Source organism: Saccopteryx leptura, chromosome 3, assembly GCF_036850995.1.
Source record: "Saccopteryx leptura isolate mSacLep1 chromosome 3, mSacLep1_pri_phased_curated, whole genome shotgun sequence".
NCBI lineage: Eukaryota > Metazoa > Chordata > Mammalia > Chiroptera > Emballonuridae > Saccopteryx > Saccopteryx leptura.
Genome location: NC_089505.1, coordinates 71,003,937 through 71,019,693, shown reverse-complemented (window position 1 = coordinate 71,019,693; position 15,757 = coordinate 71,003,937). Strand labels below are relative to the sequence as shown.

Here is a 15,757-nt window from a genome sequence, read left to right as displayed (position 1 = left end):
GAAAATTGTTCTGTGACTTGAAGGCAGGTCACTGAAACAGGTCTATGTGACTGAAGGCAGTTGCTGGGCTTTTCTCAGTAAAACATTCTCATAAGATTTCTGTACTTTCCAAGGTTAAGATAAGGAGAGGAATGTTGTGGGATCCATAGAAGCAATAGCAATTAATGCCTTCTGATATTATGTTGTTACTAAGCTATCTTGCAGGTGCACTCTATGTATCTTTAAGTAAAAGTTACTCTTGATGTCATGCCAATTTCTCAGTAAACAAGCTTTTTGAAATCTTGTGAATAAAATTAGGACACTGCATGAACTCAGGGCCATTTGCCTGAGCGAGAGGTGGTCCTTTGCTAGTCCTTGATGATTCCGTCTGCTGATCTCTCTCTCTGCGCCCCCGACTCACAACAACATATCCCCCATGTCCCTCGAAAAGACTTGAGGCTGATTTCTTTCTATCCTTTGTTTTGTTAAGATGTTATATATGGTGGGGGTTTTCTGCACTTGGTAGAATTCTTGGGATGCCTTGGAAATGTGTTTTAATGATCTCTTTGATTTGCTAATAACCTCACTTTGCCCTATAAATAAAGCAGGTAGGGGGGTGGAGAGCGCGCTGATATTTTAAAAGATTTTATTTATTCATTTTAGAGAGGAGAGAAACAGAACGGGGAAGGAGCAGGAAGCATCAACTCCCATATGTTGCTTCTCCACCCCTCCCCCTCTCCTTTATCTCTGCCTCTCTCTTCCCCCCTGCAGACAAGGCTCCACTGGAGCAAAGTTGGCCCAGGCGCTGAATACCACTCCATGGCCTCCACCTCAGGTGCTAGAATGGCTCTGGCTGCAATGGAGCAACAGCCCCAGATGGGCAGAGCATCGCCTCCTGGTGGGCATGCAGGGTGGATCCCGGTTGGGTACATGTGGGAGTCTGTCTCTCTACCTCCCTGCTTCTCACTTCAGAAAAATATAAAAAATACCAAAAAAAAAAAAAAATCAATAGTAATCAAGTAAGAAGGTTTCTACTTTAAAATTTTAAGCAATTTCTTGTTTGTTTCTCAGATTGCAACCACTGTTGAGGTTTCCATCTCAGACAATATTTCATAATCTGGACTAGCTGAGAACTCTGCAGGTTTCAGAAGTTGGAAAAATTAATGACACTTTTGATCCAGGACAACCTTTCAGGCTGGGACCCTGCGCGGTTCCCGAGCAGTTTAGGGTGATGCCCTACCAGCCATTCGGCAAAGCAGATCAGCTGACAAAAGTCGCAGACTGGACAGGTGCTGCATACCACAAAAAGTGGAATACGCATCAGTACTCCTCTCAGTTTGGTGGTGGAAGTCAGTGAACTTATTTAATCTGAAGGCAGATTAAACTGTTTGCGGCCGGGGGACACAGCCTGCATGCAGACCTCCTACCAGGGGAATCAAATGTGATTTGCACGGCAGAACCTCTGCAGAGACAAACATCACTAAAACGGAGCAGGTGAACCTGCAGACCCTAAGAGCGCTGAGCAGAGAGAGCAAACACAGACGTCTGTGGAAAAATTTTCAGAAACAATTTGGAGGCACAAATGGGACCAAACTTATTTTTCGACATATTTTTTCCAATATTCTATAATGACAAAAATATATAATAGATAGAGATCTGTGATGCCAAGCATTGGGGTCAGGGAAAGGATGCAACTATGAAGGGGGAACATGAGGGGGGTTATAACAAAAATCGTGAATTTCTATTGTGGTGTTGGTTATAAGAACCTATATATATGATAAAGTTTCTTAAAACTATATATAAAAAACAAAGATGAATGCATGTAAAACTGGAGATACAAATAAATTTTGTAGTGAACAGCATTGTAACAATTTCACTTTCTTTTGATAATGAACTGTGACTGCATAAGGTATTGCCATTGGGAATAGCTACCTGAATGGCATTTAGGAAATTTCTAGAAAATTCATTTTTGTGATTCTACTTATTTCAAAAATAAGTGATATAAAAACATTTATATTAATTTTACAAACCACTCTATTCCACTTATAAACTTGGTTAACACACCCAAATATGTTGTTATACTTATAAAAATAAATATACTATTTCATTTATAAGTACTTCAAGTATTCTGAAATAATACAAACTTGGAACCAAAGAAATGCAATACATAATGAAACAGGCATAAAACACACCTATGTTATGTATATTAAAATTTAACCCATGGTGAGATTAACTGGCAGTATTGAAAGCTTAGAAAATCAATGCCAAGGAAATTGGCAATATGGCTGAAGGTATCCTGTCTCCAATTGCCCATGACCTATATTATCTGATAGACTAGTGACAGAATGCTGTTTCAATCAAGGCTTCTTTCTTTCATTGAGTAATCTCATGTTTTCCTAAGGATACCAAATTGAATGTGTTCATGAGTTATTTCTGCACGGATTTCCTGGCAAATAAGGGAACATGAATTACTGCAAAATATACCACATTCACTGGCACAGAAAAGCATTTGTCAAATGTGAACTGACATTTCTTGAGTTCTTTCTCATAATTAGAAATATTCTTTCTTAACTGACCAGGTGATGGCACAGTGGATAGAGCGTCAGACTGGGATGCAGAGGACCTATGTTTGAAACCTTGAGGTCGCCAGCTTGAGCGTGGGCTCATTTGGTTTGAGCATGGCTCACCAGTTTGAGCCCAAGGTCACTGGCTTGAGCAAGGGGTCACTCGGTCTGCTGGAGCCCCTCTGCCCTGGGTCAAGGCACATATGAGAAAACAATCAATGAACAACTAAGGCGCCGCAACAAAGAATTGACGCTTCTCATCTCTCTCTCCCTTCCTGTCTGTTCCTATCCATCCCCCTCTCTCTCACACACACAAAAAAAGAAATAGTCATTCTTTGGTAAATAATCTCTCCCATCCAAGTACTAACCAGGCTCAACCCTTAGCTTCTAAAAATCAGAAGAGATGGGGTGCCTGACCAGGCAGTGGCGCAGTGGATAGAGCGTCGGACTGGGATGCAGAAGGACCCAGGTTCGAGACCCCAGGATAACCAGCTTGAGCATGGGCTCATCTGGCTTGAGCAAAAAAGCTCACCAGTTTGGACCCGAGATTACTGGCTCGAGCAGGGGGTCACTTGGTCTGCTGTAGCCCCCCAGTCAAGGCACCTATGAGAAATCAATCAATGAACAACTATGGTGTCGCAAGGAAAAACTGATAATTGATGCTTCTCATCTCTCTCCGTTCCTGTTTGTCTGTCCCTATCTATCCCTCTATCTGACTCTCTGTCCCTGTAAAAAAATAAAAAATTAAAAAAAAAAAAAAGAGATGGGGCGCGTTCAGGATGGTATGGCCATAGACAATATATAATCTCTAATGATTAGTGATAGGGTCTGATTCCCTCTAAAGACTTTCCTGGGCTGTCACACTCATAGAACTTGTCTCAGTACAGTGGACCCTTGTCTATCGCAGGGGTTAGGTTCCAGAACCCACTGCAATAGGTGAAAATCCACGAAGTAGCAACCTTATATTTATTTTATTATTTATATATTTTTAAGGCTTTATAAACCCTCCCCACACTCTTATAAACATTACCCACACTTATTTTGCTTATTTTACTGCAAAAATAATTAAATAATATATAAAATTCCTATATACTGCAAAATCCTGCAATATAGCAAAAAAAAAAATCCATGATACAAAATTAGATATATACAATTTAAAAATCCATGATACAGTGAAACAGTGAAAAGTGAACTGCAATATGGCGAGGGACAACTGTATACACATTTTAGACCTATAGTGGCCTAAAATACTTTCATCAAGGCTAATTGTATTTGAATTTTGTAACTGTTTTCATTGATAAAAAATATAAAGTAATTGATGAGTCAAGACAGTACTACACTCTTTGCATCGTCATTCTTTGCATAGTTATAGTTTTAAAAATTATTTATTGAGTTTAGTGAGGTAAGAAGGAGAGTGTTGGGGACCAAAAAATAAACAGGATATTTTGCAGTTTGGATTTTGGGGGACAGAGGTGCTGGGAGCTGACTGTAAGCTGAGAGTCTGCCTAACCCCCCACCTCACCTGCCTAATTAAGTTAACAAAGGGCTGTGCTTCAGTGCTCATCCTGCCCATCCATGTTCCCCGGAAGGACTGGAAGCTAGTTACTTCTTTGTTTAAAGTTAAGATGGTGGGGGGGTTTCTGCACCTGGTGGTTTTCTTGGGTTGCCTTGGAAACATCATTGAATTGCTAATGGCCCACCTTGCCCAGAGAATAAAGAAGGATGTTTTCTGGGGGCAGCCATGTTTTTGCAGATAGGCCAGGACAATAGTGACTGTTGGCAAGGAGCTGTGGCATCCTCCCAAACCTATCCTGTATGTCTTTAAGTTTCTATTTTTCATTCAATTTCATACCATTTCCCACTCCAGACCCTGGAATAGACTCGTTGCGCAGGTCACGGCAGGAGAGGTAGAGGGAGGGGGAGAGAGAGAGGAACATTGATCTGTTCCTGTATGTGCCCTGGCAGAGGATTGAACCAACAATCTCTGCACTTCAGGATGCTCTAACCAACACAGGGCTATCCAGCCAGGGCTGCATACTATTATCTTGAAAGCATACAATTGAAAACAAACTTTCCCAACAGTAACTACCTGTGAATTCTCTTATGTTTAACAAGGATTGACAAGACTGCAAAAGCTTTCCCACAGTCACTGCACTCATAGGGCCTCTCTCCTGTATGTCTTCTTCGATGAACATTGAGTCCTGACTTTGTAGTGAAAGCTTTTCCACATTCATTACATACATAGGGTTTTTCTCCCGTGTGAATTCTCTGATGGGTAATGAGACCACTTTTGCTCAGTAAGAATTTTCCACATATGGTACAAGCAAAGGAAGTCTTTTCTGAGTGAAATACCTGATGCTGTACAAGGTGTGTTTTCTTTCTAAAGCCTTCACCACATTCACTGCATTTGTACTGCTTTTCTGCAGTATGAGTTTGCTTATGTACACTAAGATTACTCTTCACAGTAAAGCCTTTCCCACATTCACTGCATATATAAGGTTTCTCTCCTGTATGAGTTCTTTGATGTACAGTCAGCTGGTTCTTAGTTGGGAAGCATTTTCCACATTCACTGCATACATAGGGTTTCTCTCCTGTGTGAGTTCGCTGATGTCCAATAAGACTACTCTTCACAGTGAAACCTTTCCCACATTCATTGCACATATAGGGTTTCTCTGAAGTATGAGTTCGTTGATGTACATTAAGATGATTCTTCTGGGTGAAGCCTTTCCCACACTCATTACATATATACGGCTTCTCTCCTGTATGAGTTCGATGATGTCTGGTAAAATAGCTCTTCAAGGTGAAGCCTCTCCCACACTCATTACATACATATGGTTTCTCTCCTGTATGAGTTCGCTCATGATAAATGAGAAGACACTTTTTGATGAATGGTTTCCCACATTCACTACACATATAAGGTTTCTGTCCCACGTGAATTTTCTGATGTATATTAAACACTGACTTTTTGAGGAAGGTTTTGTCACATTCAATGCATTCATTGTGTTTCAGACCTATATGAATTTGCTGATGTTCAATGAGCCTGGATTTTCTGGAGAAGGCTTTGTCACATTGACTGCATCCATAAGGTTTCTCTCTAGTATGAACTCTCTGATGATCAGTGAGCTGAGCCATCTTCATGAAGGCTTTCCCACACTCAGTGCACATATGTGCATTCTCTATAATGTGAGTTCTCTGTTGCTTAATGACCTGGGATGTATTATTAATGGTTTTGGTACTAACAGGCAATGTAATTTTTGTGTAAAATTGTTCACGATCACCATGCAGAATGGATGTCCCATTTCCACTCAACTCAACAGAGTTCTTTAAGTTATAACAGCTTCTGTTTGGGTTTTCAAAACTTATATTTGATTTTAAATGTTTTTCAGGTATTTCAAAGATACTGTGATTTTGTTTTAATAAAAAATAACCTTTGCTCTGATGAACAGTATTTGCAAACATATCAATTTCAGAGCATCGTTCTACTCTCTTCTGAATACTTGGACTTTGCAAGTGATGTTGCAGAGGATGATCAACTTTCCTGAGTTCTAGGCAAAAAGAGAACAGTGAGTTATTCTGTAATCTCTCATAATCCTAGTTCGAAATAAAACTGTTTTTACAAAATGCTTTCATGTGAAGTGACTATTTAGTGACAGTCCTATGTATTGTAGAATGAGAAATATATTTGGTCTTCATCCACAGTTCTTGACACTGATCTTGTAATACCCTTGTAATTTCCTAAGTGGTAGGAATATCTTTTGTTCTACATTAAAAAAATTTTTTTCAATAATAGCTGAGTTTATGTTAATGAGGTGACTTAGCACAGGGTTCCTATATAGCCTCAGGATGAAGCTACTTACCAGAAAGACCAATTGACACCTGATCAGGAGGTAGTACAGTGGATAGAGCATCAACCTGGGACACTGAGGACACAGGTTTGAAACCCTGAGGTCACTGGCTTGAGCATGGGCTCATCAGCTTGAGCACAGAGTCACCGGCTTGAGAATAGAATCATATACATGACCCCATGGTTGCTGGCTTGAACACGGGGTCACTGGCTCAGCTTGAGACCCCCAGTCAAAGCACGTATGAGAAGCGATCAATGAAAAACCAAAGTGAAGCAACTACAAGTTAATGCTTCTCATCTCTTTCCTCCTTCTCTCTCTCCGTTCTTGTCCCTTTCTGTCTCTAAAATCAATAAAAAATCATGAATATAACAGTACACTTCCCTCCCTGACAATGTCTACCTTGTGTAACTTCTATATTGTAAGGCAAAGCGGTCCATTTAAAAAACTAGTTAAATAATACTAGTCCCATACTCAAAAGTCCTTACGGTTTCTGAGCTCATCTGGAATGAAAGCAAGGTCTTCACTGGCCTCAACAGAAACTCCCGCTGTATCTCAGAACCTCCCGCTGCCACCCCATTGTTCTTCCCTCATGTCATTTTTCCATTTGCTCATTTTGCTCTATCCTGACAAGCTTCCTAGAAGTTCCTCAAGCATGTTCCCAATTCGGGACTTTAAAATTCCCATAGTCTCGCCCTGGCCAGTTGGCTCAGCGGTAGAGTGTCAGCCTGGCGTGCGGGGGACCCGGGTTTGATTCCCGGCCAGGGCACATAGGAGAAGCGCCCATTTTTTTTTTTTCCATTTTTCTGAAGCTGGAAACAGGGAGAGACAGTCAGACAGACTCCCGCATGCCCCCGACCAGGATCCACCCGGCACGCCCACCATGGGGCGACGCTCTGCCCACCAGGGGGCGATGCTCTGCCCATCCTGGGCGTCGCCATGTTGCGACCAGAGCCACTCTAGCGCCTGAGGCAGAGGCCACAGAGCCATCCCCAGTGCCCGGGCCATCTTTGCTCCAATGGAGCCTTGGCTGCGGGAGGGGAAGAGAGAGACAGAGAGGAAAGCGTGGCGGAGGGGTGGAGAAGCAAATGGGCGCTTCTCCTGTGTGCCCTGGCCGGGAATCGAACCCGGGTCCTCCGCACGCTAGGCCGAGGCTCTACCGTTGAGCCAACCGGCCAGGGTCAGGAGAAGCGCCCATTTGCTTCTCCACCTCCCCCTCCTTCCTCTCTGTCTCTCTCTTCCCCTTCCCCTCCCGCAGCCAAGGCTCCATTGGAGCAAAAGATGGCCCGGGAGCTGGGGATGGCTCCTTGGCCTCTGCCCCAGGCGCTAGAGTGGCTCTGGTCGCGGGAGAGCGACGCCCCGGAGGGGCAGAGCATTGCCCCCTGGTGGGCAGCGCGTCGCCCCCTGGTGGGTGTGCCGGGTGGATCCCAGTCGGGTGCATGCGGGAGTCTGTCTGACTGTCTCTCCCCGTTTCCAGCTTCAGAAAAATACAAAAAAAAAAATTCCCATAGTCTCATATATAGAAAAGGCCAGGGAGCTGACTCACGTCCTTCATTTATGTGGTCAAAGGTACCTTATTCATTCTGACTTCTAAAAGTACACTTCCGGGACCAACACCGATTGTTCTTTTAGCTGTGATCATTTTCCTTATAGCTATATTTAACCTAAGATGTTTATTTTTTATTATATAGTACTTCTGTTGAGAACAAAACTAAAGAAATCACTAGGGACAAGTTCTATTTTTTTTAATCTATTTTCTGTACTGCTGTTTGTTTCAAAAATATTATGGTATTAAGAGTGTGTTTTCCTAGCGTGCGGAGGACCCGGGTTCGATTCCCGGCCAGGGCACACAGGAGAAGCGCCCATTTGCTTCTCCACCCCTCCGCCGCGCTTTCCTCTCTGTCTCTCTCTTCCCCTCCCGCAGCCAAGGCTCCATTGGAGCAAAGATGGCCCGGGCACTGGGGATGGCTCTGTGGCCTCTGCCTCAGGCGCTAGAGTGGCTCTGGTCGCAACATGGCGACGCCCAGGATGGGCAGAGCATCGCCCCCTGGTGGGCAGAGCGTCGCCCCATGGTGGGCGTGCCGGGTGGATCCCGGTCGGGCGCATGCGGGAGTCTGTCTGACTGTCTCTCCCTGTTTCCAGCTTCAGAAAAATGAAAAAGAAAAAAAAAGAAAAAAAAAAAAAAGAGTGTGTTTTAAACAAATTAAGCGACCATATCAACTGTAGGAGGCAATCACAGGGGGCAGAAATTTTCTTTTTTTTTTTTTTTTTTTTGGGGGGGGGGGCAGAAATTTTCTAATCAAGATGACAGCATATCACAAAGATCACTGAATGAGAAACTGCAATTTCATATGACAAGAACCTTGGTCACCTGGGGCTAATTATTGTTAGAATATGAGGGGAAGGTAATCAATTTTATTTTCAGAGCCTAGCTATGAATAATCAGAAAATAGAAATCAAGAAAACAATTCCCTTTATTACATAATAAAAGATAATATTCTGAGGAAAAAATTTAAAAAAGACACCCAAAAATTCTGGAAAAGGATATTTAATATGGTTAAGATGAAATCACTATCCAAACAGATTCAATGTAATCCGTATCAAAAACCTAGCAGGCCCGACCAAGTTGTGGCGCAGTGGAGAGAGCATCAGACTTGGATGCAGAGGACCCAGGTTCGAGACCCCAAGGTCGCCAGCTTGAGCGCGGGCTCATCTGGTTTGAGAAAAAAAAAAAAAAGCCCACCAGCTTGAACCCAAGGTCGCTGGATCAAGCAAAGGGTTACTCGGTCTGCTGAAGGCCCGCGGTCAGGGCACATATGAGAAAGCAATCAATGAACAACTAAGGTGTCGAAACGCCCAATGAAAAACTGATGATTGATGCTTCTCATCTGTCTCCATTCCTATCTGTCTATCCCTGTCTATCTCTCTCTCTGACTCACTCTCTGTCTCTGTAAAAAATAAATAAATAAAATTTTTTTAAAAAAAGAAAAAAAAATCCTAGCAGGGTGGGTTTTTTTAAACAGAAATTCATAAGAATATTCAAAAATTCAAATGGAAATTAAAGGATCCTCAGGTCAAAATCATCTTAAAAAGAACAAAATTGGACGATTCATTCACTCTTTCCAATTTCAAAACTATAAGGCTATAGGAATAAAGACAATGATGAGAATATGTACACATAAAATGTTCCAAAATTGATTGTGGTGATAATTTCACAACTATATCAATATACTAAAAATTAATTAAGATAATTTATTTATTTATTTATTTTCATTTTTTCTGAAGCTGGAAACAGGGAGAGACAGTCAGACAGACTCCCGCATGCGCCCGACCGGGATCCACCCGGCACGCCCACCAGGGGCGACGCTCTGCCTACCAGGGGGCGATGCTCTGCCCATCCTGGGCGTTGCCATGTTGCGACCAGAGCCACTCTAGCACCTGAGGCAGAGGCCACAGAGCCATCCCCAGCGCCCGGGCCATCTTTGTTCCAATGGAGCCTTGGCTGCGGGAGGGGAAGAGAGAGACAGAGAGGAAAGCGTGGCGGAGGGGTGGAGAAGCAAATGGGCGCTTCTCCTGTGTGCCCTGGCCGGGAATCGAACCCGGGTCCTCCACACGCTAGGCCGATGCTCTACCGCTGATAAGATAATAATTTAAAGCCTGACTTGCAGTGGTGCAGTGGATAAAGCATTGACCTGGAATGCTGGGGTCACCAGTTCAAAACGCAAGGCTTGCCTGGTCAAGGCACATACAAGAAGCAACTACTGCCTGACCAGGCAGTGGCACAGTGGATAAAGCATCAACCTGGGACACAGAGGACACAGTTTTGAAACCCCAAGGCCCCAAGGCACGAGCTCATCTAGCTTGAGTGAGGGCTAACCAGCTTGAGCACAGGGTCCCTGAGCGTGAGATCATAGACATGACCCCATGGTAGCCGGCTTGAGCCCAAACATTGCTGGCTTGAGCCAGGGGTCCCTTGCTTTGCTGTAGCCCCCCAGTCAAAGCACATATGAGAAAGCAATCAATGAATAAATAAGGTACCAACAAAAAACTGATGCTTCTCATCACTCTCCCTTCCTGTCTGTCTGTCCCTCTCTCTCTCTCGCTAAAAAAAAAAAGCAAGTATTACTACTACACACTCTCTCTCTCTCTTTCCCTCTCTAGTATCAGTAAATAAAATCTTAAAAAAGAATATAATTTAAATGGGTAGATTGTATGGTATGTGAATTAAATCCTAGTAAAACCATTAAAAGTATGAAGTAAAAACAAATACCTCAATAAAATAAATGCAGTGATAACATGTAAGACTGAAGAAAAATCTGAATTAGGAAAACTAGTAAAAATAGTCATCTGAAGCAGACATAAGTTATTGCCTAGTTAGGACTGGAACTCATGTAACATGTAAACAAGACCTTTTCTTGTTCATCAAATAAAACTAGAAACCTGTAAAAGCAGAACTCAGCATGTAGGAAATATCCTAAGTGATGCCAGAATGAATAAAATTTAAAATATCTAGTGCAGAAAGAAAATTTGTGTGTGTGTGTGTGAAAGAGACAGAGAGAGAGACAGAGAGAGGGACAGACAGGGACAGACAGAAAGGAAAGGAGAGAGATGAGAAGCATCAATTCTTCGTTGTGGCACCTTGGTTGTTCAATGATTGCTTTCTCATATGTGCGTTGATGGGGGGGAGATGAGCCTGCAGTAAAGCTGGCGACTCGGGGTTTCAAACCTGGGTCCTCTGCGTCCCAGTCCGACGCACTATCCACTGCACCACTGCCTGGTTAGGCAAAAAAACTAAATTTAAAACAGAATGCAGGCCCTGGCCAGATGGCTCAGTGGATAGAGGTCGACTGATATATAGTCTTTGTGAGTTCAATCCCCAGTCGTCAAGACATACAACAGAAGCAACCATCTGCGTCTCTCCCCTAACCACTCCCCCTTCTCTCCCACTTCTGCAGCCAGTGGCTTGGCTGGTCTGATCATTAGCCTCAGGCACTAAAAATAGTTCAGTTGCTTTGAGCAGTAGCCAACAGATGTGTGCTGCCAGGTAGATCCTGGTCAGGCACATGCAGGAGTCTGTCTCATTATCTCCCCTCCTCTCACTGAAAAAAATAAAATAAAATAAAATAAAATAATAAAATAAAATAAAATAAAATAAAATAAAATAAAATAAAATAAAGAGACTGTACCCTGCCCTATAGTAGGATATAAAGCATTGACCTGGAATGCTGAGGTCACTGGTTTAAAACCCTGGGCTTGCCCAATCAAGGCACATATGACAAGCAAAAAGCAAGCAATGTATAACTAAAGTGAAGCAAATATGAGTTGATGCCTCTTGTTCCTCCCTCCTCTCTTTCTCCTGTCAAATCAATAAAAATCTTAGAGAGAGAGAATGCAGAGAAGATAATTCCTGCTCTCACACACAGAATGAGAAGTCAGAGGTCAGCTGCCATGATGATCAGTAAAATAGATAGGAAGAAAGTATACATTTGACAATATTTAGAAAGAAGTCAATTTGGGAGTCTGTTTCACATAAAAGAAAAAGTTTATCTCATGGTAATAAAGTAAAGTTTTTGTTTTGTTTTGTTTTGTTTTGTTTTATTTATTTTTTACAGAGACAGAGAGTGAGTCAGAGAAAGGGAAAGACAGGGACAGACAGACAGGAATGGAGAGAGATGAGAAGCATCAATCATTAGTTTTTCATTGCGCGTTGCAACACCTTAGTTGTTCATTGATTGCTTTCTCATATGTGCCTTGACCGCGGGCCTTCAGCAGACTGAGCAACCCCTTGCTGGAGCCAGCGACCTTGGGTTCAAGCTGGTAGGCTTTTCCTCAAACCAGATGAGCCCGCACTCAAGCTGGCGACCTCGGGGTTGCAAACCCGGGTCCTCTGAATCCCAGTCTGACGCTCTATCCACCGTGCCACCGCCTGGTCAGGCAAGTAAAGTTTTAAGAGTGATAATAACTGGGCCCTGGCCAGTTGGCTTGGCGGTAGAGCATCAGCCTGGTGTGTGGAAGTCCTGGGTTCAATTCCCGGTCAGGGCACACAGGAGAAGTGACCATCTGTGTCCCCACCCCACCCTCACCATTTCTCTCTCTCTATCTCTCTCTCCCTCTTCCCCTTCCACAGCCATGGCTCGAATAGTTTGAGCAAAGTTGGCCCTGCGTGCTAAGAATAGCTTCATGGCCTAGTCTCAGGCGCTAAAATAGCTCAGCTGCCGAGCAACAGAGCAGTGACCCAGACAGGCAGAGCATCACCTGGTACAGGGCTTGCCATGTTGATCCCCATCAGGGTGCATGCAGGAGTCTGTCTCTGCCTCCCTTTCCCTTAATTAAAAAAAAAAAAAAATGAACTGAGTAAAATAAGTCTTGGGGAAAGGATGGCAAAGAACGACATAAACGCACCATGAAAACCAGCTTTCATAGGAACACAGAATCCAATGTGGGGTTGGATGTTGTGGAAGGAAATTACTATTTCCTAACAGTAACTGAGCAGGAAAGCTCAGTAGTAAGAAAAAAGTGATTAAATCAAAGTTGTCTTTCCAGAGACACCTGGAAAGTTGAATTTCATAGTAAGAGAGGTAGTAACACAGGCAGAGACACTGTGGTCATGGAGAAAGAAGAAGATCTGAGAATCCTAAAAAGTAGAAAACTATACACAAAAAAACAAGATGGAAATAGAATAAACAGCGATCAGAACTCAGAAGAGGAAAAAGGGATATGCTTTCTTCTAAAACTCTACAAAAAGAGGGTTCTCATACATAGAACTGAAGTTTGGTTTCCTAATTCACTGTCACAGCTCTGACGCCTTCTGTGACTGGAAAATGAATTCCTGGCCCACCACCTCTCTGGTTCTCATACACTCACCTGGACTGACTATGTTGTGGAGTTCATCCTGTATTGCCCATGGTTCTTCCTCTCGTTCCAACTTGGAGAGCACATCTGGTTTGCCAGCTTCATATTCTGCTTATGAAAAATTACAGAAAACTTAAATATATTAAATTGGGATGGAGTTTGTCCAAAAGAGAGAATGTTAAATTTAGAGAATGAACAGCCTAACCAGGCGGTGGCGCAGTGGATAGAGAGTTGGCCTGGGACACTGAGGAGCCAGGTTTGAAACCCCAAGGTTGCTGGCTTGAGTGCGGGGTCACCAGCTGGAGCGTGGGATCACAGACATGACCCCATGGTCACTGGCTTGAGGCCAAAGGTTGCTGGCTTGAAGCCCAAGGTCACTGGCTTGAGCAAGGTATCACTAGCTCAGCTGGAGCCTTCTGGGTAAAGGCACATATGAGAAAGCAATCAATGAACAACTAAGCATGGCAACTATGAGTTGATGCTTCTCATCTCTTTCCCTTCCTGTCGGTCCCCGTCTCTCTCTCTTAAAAAGAAAAAAAAGAGAGAATGAACAGCTTTCACATTTGTAACATAAACACTTTTCTTTCAGGAGATAGGATATTATACCCTCTAGACTGGGATAAGTAAAGAATCTGAGATTCAACCCTTTCAGAGAACTGTAGCTACTCTGAAGAACTCAGCAGCTGAGAAAAAAAAAGCCACCAATAGAGTCTCCCCTGAATGACACAAGGGAGTTGTCCTCACCCACTGACACCAGGTTGCTGTAGATCTCCAACATCACGTCCCGGTACAGGTCCTTCTGATCGGGGTCCAGGAGCTGCCACTCTTCCCAGGTAAAGTCCACAGTCACATCGTGAAATGTCAGGCATTCCTGTAACAACAAGAGGATGTTTAATGCTGTGATGTCCCTTAGATAATACAAAGGAAATGTTAGTTTTTCTGCTCATTTTCACTTTATAGGCTGCATCTATATAACAAGTAGGGTTTTATTTCATTATATTACTGATAATCACATGCCTAGTAAAATAATATTTTGTACCATTGTCATTCCAATAAACTCAAAGAAAATATGTATTTTTGTAATTCTACATTTAGTCATCCATGTATTTCTCCAATAAGATGTTTTTATAATGTAAAACTGTTGAATGTTCTTGTTAACCTAGAAACACCACATTTATATGTTTGAGAGACAAAAGATATATATATATATATATATATATATATATATATATATATATATATAATTTTCAGATTAATAGAAGTGGTTTTTTATAGGCCTCTACAAATCCACTAATGAAGAAAGTAAAGGATAAAACAAACCCAAGGTCACCTGAGCCTGGAGCATTTTCTTATTCTCTGAAAACAGCCAGCAATGAGGAGGCTCTATCTTGGCATGATCTGCTCTAAATTTCTGTTCAAAAACCTGTCTTCAGTCAGGTGTGTCTCGGAAAGGCTGACACCCATCGCGGCAGATTCTTCCTGCTTTGCATGATTCTATTGCTCCTGGCATCAGCTGTAAGAAATGTCCAAACCTGTGAAGAATTTTTATGAGCTTACTTAAGCTAAATAGATGCTAATTCCCAGGCAGCAAAATAATAACGGATCGAGGAAAAAATCTAAAGAATGGCAGTTCTGCACCTTATTTCACAAGTCAGAATCAAAGAAGAAGACATAGGGGGTCACATGAAATCCACTGCTGATAGTTCGGGAGGTGGGGTAAAGAAAAGCGAAGCGGGAAAGGGGAATCTCTGGGATTAAAAAACAAACAAACAAAAGGAATAAACAGGTACTTTTTTTTACATAGGTGGGTACAGGATACGTAACAATTAATTAACACGTAAAAATAACAATGAGAGACTCTATGGTCTCCTACTCTGGTGGGAGGCTGTGCCCTGACAGTCTGGAAAAAAATGAAATTAACCTGACATTCCAAAGGTATTTTATCCTAGGTGAAAAAAAGACAATGAAAAAAAAAAAAAAGACAATGGACAGGCTAAGTTAAGGTAAAGACTGATATTTGTCAAGGAAAATATTGGCCTAGAACAAAGCTACCTGCCATGTTAGTTAGAAAGATTTAATTTAAGACAATCCTATGTTGTTAATTTTGGCCTCTGAGTTTGTAAGACCTGCCAGGCAGGTCTCCCCTGGCCTTCTAGGATTTAGGATGTGGCGCTTTACTCTATACTGGGGAGACAGAACCTATGTGTTGAGGAGAAAATTCAATGAGCAGTACCTTCCCTCTGGGACCCGATACTACAGGGCTCATGATCACAATGTGTTTAGCATCACTGGTATCCAATTATTTGGTCTCCTGGAAGGCAAATAAAACCTTAGGTTCAAAATATGGTTGAGGTATTCCTCTATTCTGTGGAGTTTAGGTGGAGTGACTGTGAAAGATGAAGGAAATGACATTGTATGGGCAGAATTAATTTTTCCTTCTCTTATAGGTTCTTTGGATAATCTAATAATTAAATTGAAACAACACAGGTGAACAGGGAGGTAATGATCAAAAAGGTTAAT

The 15,757-nt window shown here is 42.5% G+C and overlaps 2 protein-coding genes across 3 annotated transcripts in view; both read right to left on the bottom strand.

Annotated features, from left to right (window-relative positions):
* LOC136399234 (zinc finger protein 615-like) overlaps positions 1 to 14,678 on the bottom strand; it is a 213,868-nt gene extending 199,190 nt beyond the window's left edge. Inside the window, 1 exon segment of the mRNA XM_066374231.1 lies at positions 14,568 to 14,678. Coding sequence (XP_066230328.1) covers positions 14,568 to 14,582 — 15 coding nt within the window. The 5' untranslated portion in view covers positions 14,583 to 14,678.
* On the bottom strand, positions 3,910 to 14,699 carry LOC136399254 (zinc finger protein 615-like). Of its 2 annotated transcripts, none has more exons than XM_066374270.1 (4): positions 14,568 to 14,699; positions 13,982 to 14,108; positions 13,250 to 13,345; positions 3,910 to 6,088 (listed from the first exon to the last, which is right to left on the bottom strand). In XM_066374270.1, exons 1-4 carry the CDS (start codon positions 14,580 to 14,582, stop codon positions 4,629 to 4,631), a joined length of 1,698 nt encoding a protein of 565 aa, XP_066230367.1. In that variant the 5' UTR covers positions 14,583 to 14,699; the 3' UTR covers positions 3,910 to 4,628. The 2 variants fall into 2 exon arrangements, with proteins under 2 accessions (XP_066230367.1, XP_066230368.1); XM_066374271.1 differs by having other exon boundaries at positions 13,986 to 14,108.
* Positions 14,700 to 15,757: the final 1,058 nt, after the last annotated feature.

Bases quoted from the DNA above. Each gene is read 5' to 3' on its own strand.
- LOC136399254 (XM_066374270.1), bottom strand. The intron at 13,346-13,981 runs GTGAGGACAACT...TTTCATAAGCAG, and splicing joins CAGCAACCTGGTGTCAGTGG to AATATGAAGCTGGCAAACCA. The intron at 6,089-13,249 runs GTGAGTGTATGA...CTTTTTGCCTAG, and splicing joins CCACAACATAGTCAGTCCAG to AACTCAGGAAAGTTGATCAT.